At 35.0% G+C, this 8,939-nt stretch overlaps 1 protein-coding gene across 1 annotated transcript in view; it reads right to left on the bottom strand.

The window, feature by feature from the left end:
- The window catches only part of L2HGDH (L-2-hydroxyglutarate dehydrogenase), a 36,857-nt gene that overhangs the window by 25,457 nt on the left and 2,461 nt on the right, over nucleotides 1-8,939 (bottom strand). The window contains exons 2-4 of the mRNA XM_011385718.2: nucleotides 7,929-8,044; nucleotides 7,153-7,304; nucleotides 2,312-2,443 (exon numbers count right to left, since the gene is read on the bottom strand). Of these exons, the coding sequence (XP_011384020.1) occupies nucleotides 2,312-2,443; nucleotides 7,153-7,304; nucleotides 7,929-8,044 (400 nt within the window). The remainder of the gene's footprint in view (nucleotides 1-2,311; nucleotides 2,444-7,152; nucleotides 7,305-7,928; nucleotides 8,045-8,939) is intronic.

Below are 8,939 nucleotides of genomic sequence, written 5' to 3'. Positions count from 1 at the left end.
CTAACATAGTCTGTGGCGCATAGTAAAGAAGAAAATGTTGCTCATACTGAACAGAAAAAATACCAGTTCTGAGTCAGGTTTGGGGGTAAGGGATTCTTTAGGAGCTGTGTATCCTTGGGAAAGTAACTAAACCCGTTTCTAATCTCTTAATTTTTTTTTAGTAGACTTTGCTTTTTATAGCAGTTTTAGGTTCACAGCAAAACTAGGCAGAAGGTACAGAGATTTCCTACATACTTCCTGCCCCCAGATATGTACAGCCTCCTAATCTCTTAGGAGACCCCAGAGAGCTCACTCACCCCTTCTGCCATGTGAGAACACAGCTAGAAGATGGTCGCCTACACACCAGGAAGTAGGTTCTCACCAGATACCGAAGCTGCCAGAACCTTAATCTTGGACTTCGAGCTTCCACAACTATGAGAAATGAATTTCTGTCATTTATAAACTACCTAGTTTACCGTAGTTTGTTACAGCAGACTGTACTAAGACAAGCTCTTATTTAGGTTATTCACAATCCCACTTTTACAATATTCTAAGATATCTCTACAATGCTTTTAAATAGCCTACATTATTCTTCAAAGGTATTGATATGGCTTAAAGGAAATAAACAGAATAAAATACTGAGTTACATGTAAAGCATCAGGAAAAAGGCAAATATAAACCAAGGAGAAAAGAACATATATATCTAAGTATCTCAAATTACCTTAACAAATAACCCCCCCAAAACCCCCAAATCTGCAAATGAAACCAATGTGAATTCACTAGAATTGCTTAAATAAGCATATAATATCTACTACCTCTTAAGGATTAACATATGCTGGATGCTTTATGACTGCTATTTCATCTGATTCTCAGAAAAACCTTTATTTTACAAATGAGGAGTCCGATGCTTAGAAAAATTATCCACTCAAGGTCAATAGCTGTTAAAGAGGCAAATGTGAGATTTGAACTTATGTCTGTCTGACTTCTCAACCATCACATTATGCTGCTCACCTTATGTTAGATTCCAGCTTATGGGGGGAAAAAGAGGATATAGTGAGATAAAATAAAAGATAATACATCAAAATTCCCACACATGTATAGTCACCTAATATCATAAAAGTTAACGCTGCAGTGTAGTGCAAAAATAATGGTCTTTTTGATAAATGGTCTCTGAGCTTCCTTGCAGCCAGGGCACACTGGACAGTGCAGTCAAATGATTCACGGTGTCCATAAGATAAAAACAAGCTAATTGTGCTAAGGAAAAACAAAATTATTCTTAGAACTGAGGTCTGAGAGAAATTTCTCCTCCAGATTCTGAGAGAGAGATGTTGTATAACAGTGAATAATCTATGTCCTCGACCGTATTATTATAGTAAATGCCACAATGACACAATGACCTTCTCCCTAGGCTGATGCCATAAAACTGAAGAATATTTCAAAGAGAGTAATTGTGAATCAAGAAGAAGGCAGAGGAAAGCAAAACACTGTAGTGTGGGTGTGCTACTCTGATGATCTGGAAAGAGGTACAGAAATGACTGGTCTAAATATCCTCCAGGCTAACTCCCATAAATAGTGTTTCTCTAAACCAAGCTTCTGATAAGCATACTGTTTGGGACAGGTACCTGTAGTCCAACTATTGTATATTGTTAATAAAATAGTGGGGGATGGGGAACAAGAGATACAGCCTTTCATTGGACCTGTCAGTGGAACTGGGGGTTGAACTGACAGCTTCTGAAAAGCTACCAAAGGAAGTTGATACGCAGAGTAACTAATATTATTCATGTCTCTTTTATGAATAAAAGGAAGATCTGTTTTCCCCATAGCATGCTTTAAGCAAACTACTCTACAACCCACACTTCACACTCGTGCAAGGCTTATCTTCTTGAAATACAGACTGGATGTATTAGCCACTCACCTCAAAAATTTTCAGTGGCTCCTTCACCTAAACTTTGAAGTTATTACCATGAATATTAAGCCCTTTATGTGGGCCTAATCCTATCTTTCTAGTGTCTCCTTTTATTTCTCCCTGCACACCTTATGATCCAACTATAGCTCAGTGCTTTCCAAACATGTCATATGGTCTCAGACCTTCTCTTGCCTTTGCTTATGTTCTTCAGACCTGGTATTTCTCATAGGGAAAGAAGAAATCAGGTGTCCAGAGTCTGTGGCAATGCCCTCTTGTTTGTCACCCCACTGCTTTTGTGACAGGATTATCTGTTTCTATTATGATTCCTGCCTCCTATAAATTCACCCTCAGCCTTCATGTCACAAGACTGAGCCCAAAATGAAAATGTCCCTGAGAGCATGTGTGCAGAGTTAGTGAATCACTTACCCTACAATATGGCTCCTTCTTTTTTATATCCTCCTGCTGGATCAGCCTCAGGCCCTGGACACCATTCTGCAGGCCTCTCTCATATAAGGCCTGAAGTCTGGGAATTTCTTCTTGTTCAACAGCTACTATAAGCTTCAAAAAGAAAAAGAGAGATAAAGAATTTGATACAGTTAAACATACCATCAGCTATGAAAGATAAAGTCAATAGGAAATTATTGCAATAAATTATGGCATAACTCAAATTAGGTTGATTTTTTTTTAATTGTTTTTTTCTTCAAGTGTCTACTTCTCCCTTTCTTGATGACCTCGTTTTCCTCCTCCACCAAAAAAGGTTCTTTTAAGAAAACTACATTATAACAAAATTTCTCCAAAGGTAAGATGTAGCCTCAGTTTTCACTTCTGATATCACAGTCGTTACATGCATCTTGGTCATAAGCAACTGTTATCACTACCACTCCCTCAGTCTCAGGGAAGAGTGGACCATGGTTGCTTAGTCTTTATGTTAAAAACAAAACAAAACAAAACAAAACAAAACAAAACAAAACAGAATGGTCTTCTTGCTTCTATAAGAGAATGTAAAACACCAGCACCTCAGAAAGAAGGCCAGCATTCAATATAATGGGATATCACTAACAGAAAACTATTTTATCTCCTGGAATAAAATACATTACACAATATTTACTAACGCTTTCCATTTCAGAGGGAAAAGAAAAGGTAAATTTATCAACTTTACTGATTAATTTCTGGGCAAAGTATCTATTTGAGATAGTTTCTTTCTTGCTTAACAGCTCCCAGCAAAGGAAAGCGCAGATGTGTATACACAAGTAAATTAAAATTTACAAAGAACCATTTCATAGAAAGGAGTCAACAGAATTTCATAACACTTTTAATCAAGGTGGAAAGGTTATTTAAATCAACAAATAATTAACCTTAAAAATCAAAATGCAATCAGAGGACACTATCAAGAAAGTAAAAACACAATCCACTAAATGGGAGAAAATATTTGCAAATTATTGGTGTCCAGGGCCTGAGGCTGATCCAGCAGGAGGATATAAATACACAGATACTAGCTATCTATAATATATAAAGAATTCTTATAACTCAACCATAAAAACTGTAAATACAGTTTTATATCTTGCTTTTTTTCAATTAACATCATGTCAGGACCTTTTTCCCATATCATCAAAAAAAAATCTTCAGAGCATTTTTTAATGGTGACAATAAACTTTTATTCTTCAAAAAGTTACATGGAGAAGACTTATAAGGGAATATTATGAATAACTATATGCCAGCAAATTAAATAATCTATATGAAATGGACAAAGTCATAGAAAGACACAAACTTCTGAAACTGACTCAAGAAGAAAAAGAAAATCTGAATAGACCTATAACAAGTAAAGAGATTGAATTAGTAACTTGAAAATTTCCCACAAAGAAAAGCTTTAAAGACTTTACTCATGAATGCTACCATACGTTTAAATAAGAGTTAATACCAATTCTTTATACACTCTTCCAAAAAACAGAAGAGGAGGGAACACTTCCTAACTAATTCAAAAACCTGATGCAAAAACTTGAAAATACTAGAAAACTGAGTGTAGTGATATAAAAAAAGGATTATATAGTGTGATCAGGTGGAATTTATTGCAGGAATGCAAGATCAATTTAACATCCAAGAGTCAATTAATGTAATATATCACAAAATAGAATAAAGGACAAAAACTACATGATTGCCTCAAAAGAAACAAAGAAGGCATTTGAGAAAATTCAACACCCTTTCATGATTAAAAAGCACTCAACAAACTAAGAATAGAAAGGAACTTCTTCAATCTGATCAAGGTAATCTACAAAAAACCCACAACTAGCTTCATACTTAATAGTGACAGTGAATGCTTTCTCCCCATAATCAAGAAAGACACAAGGATGTCTACTTTCACCACTTCTATTCAACATTATATTAAAGAGTCTACCCAGGGAAATTAGGCATGAAAAAAAATATAAAAAGTATCCAAATTGAAAAAGAAGTAAAACTATCTTATTTGCAGAATACATGATCCTGCATATAAAAATCCTAAGGAATCCACACACCAAAAAGAAAAAAGAACTGTTAAACTAATAAATAACTTCAGCAAGGTTGCAGGATAAAAGGTCAATATATAAAAATCAATTATATTCTACATATTAACAGTGAATAATCCAAAATTAAATTAAAAAACAATTTCCCTCACAAAAACATCAAAAAGAATACAATTTAAGAATAAATTTAACAAATAAAGAATAAATTTAACAAAAGAAATGCAATATCTATACACTGAAAAATATGAAACACTGATGAAAGAAATAAAAAAATCTAAAGAAATGGAAAGATTCTCATGTTCACAGTTTGCAAGATTTAATACTGTTAAGGAGGCAACACTCTCCAAATTGATCTGTAGATTCAACACAATCTCTACCAAAACCCCAGCTGCCTTTTTGGAGAAATTGATAAACTGACCCTAAAACTCATATGGAAATGTAAGGGACCCAGAAGAGCCAAAACAATCTTGAAAAAAAAGAACAAAGTTGGAGGACTCACAATTCCTAATTTCAAAACATAATAAGAGAGCTACAGTAATCAAGATCATGTGTGTTGGCATAAGGGCAGACATAATAGAATTGAGAATCCTAAACATACCCTATTACATTTACACTCACCTGATTTTTGATAAAGGTGTCAAAACAATGTAGAAAGAGCAGTCTTTTCAACAAATGGTGCTGAAGCAACTGGATATCCACATGCAAAAGCATGAAGTTGAAACCCTTCCTCACGCCATACATCAAAATTAATTAAAAAGTGATCATACACTGGAGTACAGGTGCAGGTCATAGGGTAGGGAGCTCTTGGTGGCAGGGTCTGGTGAAAGGACAGTAAGCTAGCTGTGAAGGTGGTAAGAAGCCCCTGAAGGAGTCCAAGAAGCAGGCCAAGTAAATGGACCAGGAAAATAAGGTATTCAAGCAGAAACAAAAAGAAGAACAGAAGAAATGCAAAGAGCTGAAAGCAAAGGCTGTGGAGAAGGAAATTCCACATTCGAAATTTTAAAATGTGGCAAAAAAAAAAAAAAAAAAAAAAGCTTTTCCTTATGCCTGAGGCAATGATGATCCTTAATTTCATTCCTGTTTAAACATCTGGATTCTCTGCCATAACATCTGCTGCCACCTATAGCTAGAATGTAGTGCTGTCTTGGAGCCAGCTGTTTATTTAAGAATAAACTTTTGTTTAAAAAACAAATCATACTGTGGTGCATGTTCTCTTTAGATCTTCTCACTTAACCATTTCTACCTTAGCTGTGAGATCACAATAAACTCAGCCCAGAATCTTGCTGAAGTCTGCTTTTCGGTCTTTGCTCTACCCCAATTTTATATCATTTGGAATAAAATCAGCTAATTTGAGAAAAAAAAAGTCATGATAGATCTAACTGTCAGAGCTAAGGCTATAACAAAACTCAGAAGAAAATGGAGTAATTTTTCATGATCTAAGGATAGGTAATGATTTTTTTAGAAATAACTCTAAAAACCCAAGCACCAAAAGAAAAAAGTATAAACTAGACTTCATAAAAATTAAAAACTTCTGTGCTTCAAAGGATATCATCAATAAAGTAAAAAAAGAATATCTACAAAATGGGAGAAAAATTTTAGCGATATTTTTAAAATTACTATTGCTATTACTATTACTTTAATAATAAAAAACATTTTAATATCTTAGCGGTATTTTAGTAAATATTGGTAATAAGGGACTATATCCAGAATATATAAAGAACATGTACAACTCAACAATAAAAAGACAAATAATCCAATTTCTAAAACGGGCAAAAGATTTTAATAGACATTTCTTCAATAAATATAAATGAATGGCCAATAACATGAAAAGATGCTCAACATCATAACAACTAGGGAAATGCAAATCAAAACCATAGTGATATACCACTTCACATCCACTAGGATGGCTAAAATAAAAGAGACATACAATAACAGGTGTTGGCAAGGATGTGGAGATATTAGAATCTTCATTAATTGTGCTTGCTTCAGCTGCACATATACTAGAATCCTCATTAATTGATGGGAATGTAAAATAGTATAGCACTTTGGAAAACAGTTTTGCAGCACCTCAAAATGTTAAACATAGAGTTACCATATGACCCAGCAATTCCATTCTTAGGTATACATCCAAGATAAATGAAAACAGGTCCATACAAAAGCATGTCAATAGCATCATTACTCATAGTAGCCAAAAAGCAGAAACAACCCAAATGTCCATCAACTGATAAATGAATAAACAAAATGTGGTATACCTATACAACATAAAATATAAAAAAGAATGAAAACATGCTAAGTGAAAGAAGCCAGTCATAAAAGACACATATTATATGATTCTATTTACCTAAAATGCCCAGAATAGACAAATCCACAGAAACATACAGTATATTAGTGGTTGCCAGGGGCTGAGGAGAAGTAAGAATAGGAAGTAAAGGGAATGGGGAATGGCTGTTTCTTTTTAGGGCAATGAATATGTTCTAGAGTTAGACAGTGGTGATAGCTGCACAATTGTGTGAATATGCTAAAAACTGAATTGTACACTTTAAAAGGGTGAATGGGGTATATAAATTATATGTCAATAAAGCTGTTACTTTAAAAATTACATGAAGTTAGTCACACCATCTTTTTTAAGTTCGTTATTCCCTAATATTAGATTGTGTAAATTACATAACTATAAAGAAAGAAAAGCTAGGTATATTTTTTACTTAACATCAGACATCAATATGAAAATGCTAGTTGTAAATAAGTCAAGGCCCTAATAAAATACCATACCTTGCCACATTGCTTGTAGGAAATTCCCTTTTGGTTACAGTACTCATAGATGAGGGCTGCGCCTTGTACACATAATTTAGCTTTCAGAGATTCAGGTTTATAATAAATTCCACTATGTATGACACCACTGTTATGTCCAGTCTGGTGAATAGCTATCAAACAAGAGAAACGGGATAAGAGAAAGTACACGACTCACACAAAACCTAAGAAGTGGGAGAACAAACATAGTTGAAGCTCTCAGAGACCAAATTATTTACAAGTCTTACAGTCAGAGCACAAGGTACCTTCCTTTAGCAGCCATCCCTGGTGTCTGTCACATCTCTTCAGTCAATTTCTAATTTCAGTTACAATTTTGGTGCACAAACTCACCTCACACTACCAGCAAACCACTTTAAGGGCCCACTATAGCCCCATTCTGCCCCAGGACCTTTTCTAATGTGGAGAAGGGAATTCAATATCCCTAGGGGCAATCCTCAACCAGTAAGGAAACGCTCTTCCGAGGTCCCAGTGGAATCAAACCTACAACAGCAACTTTGATAATGTACCCTCATGTGGTTTTTCCTCCTTTCTTGTTTGCTCTACTTACCCCCTCACCCCTGTTTCCTACATAACCTCTCAAATAAATAATCTATACCCAGGTCCTAGTCCCAGGCTCTGCTTTACGGAGAACTCAACCTAAGGTACTAAGAGTGACATTCAGCATGACAGACACAGAATTGACAAAATGAGCAGGTGCTCAGGTTACACCAGAAGAGCAACACTGATAACATACATACCTAAATCCTTCTCCTTTTCCAGAACACCAATGGAAAGTGCTGGATGTCGCAGGATGAGTGCTCTGGCAGAGGCAAGCCCCACAATTCCGCCACCGATAATGACTATATCAAATGAGCTTTAAGATAAAGTCACCTTTAAAGTAATGCATGGTTACAGTAGACCTCATCAAACTTCACATGCATAATTTTTATCATGCATGGATAATTAAACTATTAATTTGTAATCATTGAAAGCAAATATTTATTGGACTTTATTCTATTTGGCTTCATACTCATGAAAAACACCTTTAAAAGTTACATGCATTACTGGTCATTATAATGCACAATCAGCCACACTCAGCAGGCAGGTGGCTAGTTGTCCAAGCTGTTCTACATCTCCACAGTACTGGGCAGGCTACATCAATGATAATTCCATATTAAGCATCACACTCTTTCTACCACATACTCTTTTAAAATTCAAGTGCAGTATTCTTGAGGATAAGCTAACACATGAAGTCTTTAATATCTTAGTGGGCAAGAATTTTTTTTTTCTGTTGAGGGCACAGCCCATGAGAACACCGAAACTTAGGGAAAAAAATGGTCCCAAAATGGATTCAGAACCATAATTTTAGCCATGAAAAACTCTGATTACACAACCATTTCAAAAATTAGAAAGGGCTTGTATTATTTAACTCTGCAATGAGAAGCATACGAGATTGCCTTTAGCACTGACCTTATGGTCAACAAATCTATGTTTTATTAGGAACACGGCCAATCTAGCTTCTTCTGCACCCTACCTATGTCACCCCCTCCTGTATTATAGTATTTTGATGCAAATCCTAAACATTATCTGTAAATATTTCAATGTTATTTCTAAAAGGCCTCTTCAAAAACACACACAATACCATTATTCATAGAACAAAATTAACAACAAATGTTTTATATCATCAAATATTCAATGTAAAACTTTTGGAAGAAACACAGGAGAAAATCTTTCAGATGTAGGGCTTGATGAAGAGTTTACACCACAAA

The sequence above is a fragment of the Pteropus vampyrus genome, unplaced genomic scaffold (genome assembly GCF_000151845.1).
Source record: "Pteropus vampyrus isolate Shadow unplaced genomic scaffold, Pvam_2.0 Scaffold15, whole genome shotgun sequence".
Taxonomy (NCBI): Eukaryota; Metazoa; Chordata; class Mammalia; order Chiroptera; family Pteropodidae; genus Pteropus; species Pteropus vampyrus.
This window is presented reverse-complemented; position numbering and strand designations above follow the sequence as displayed.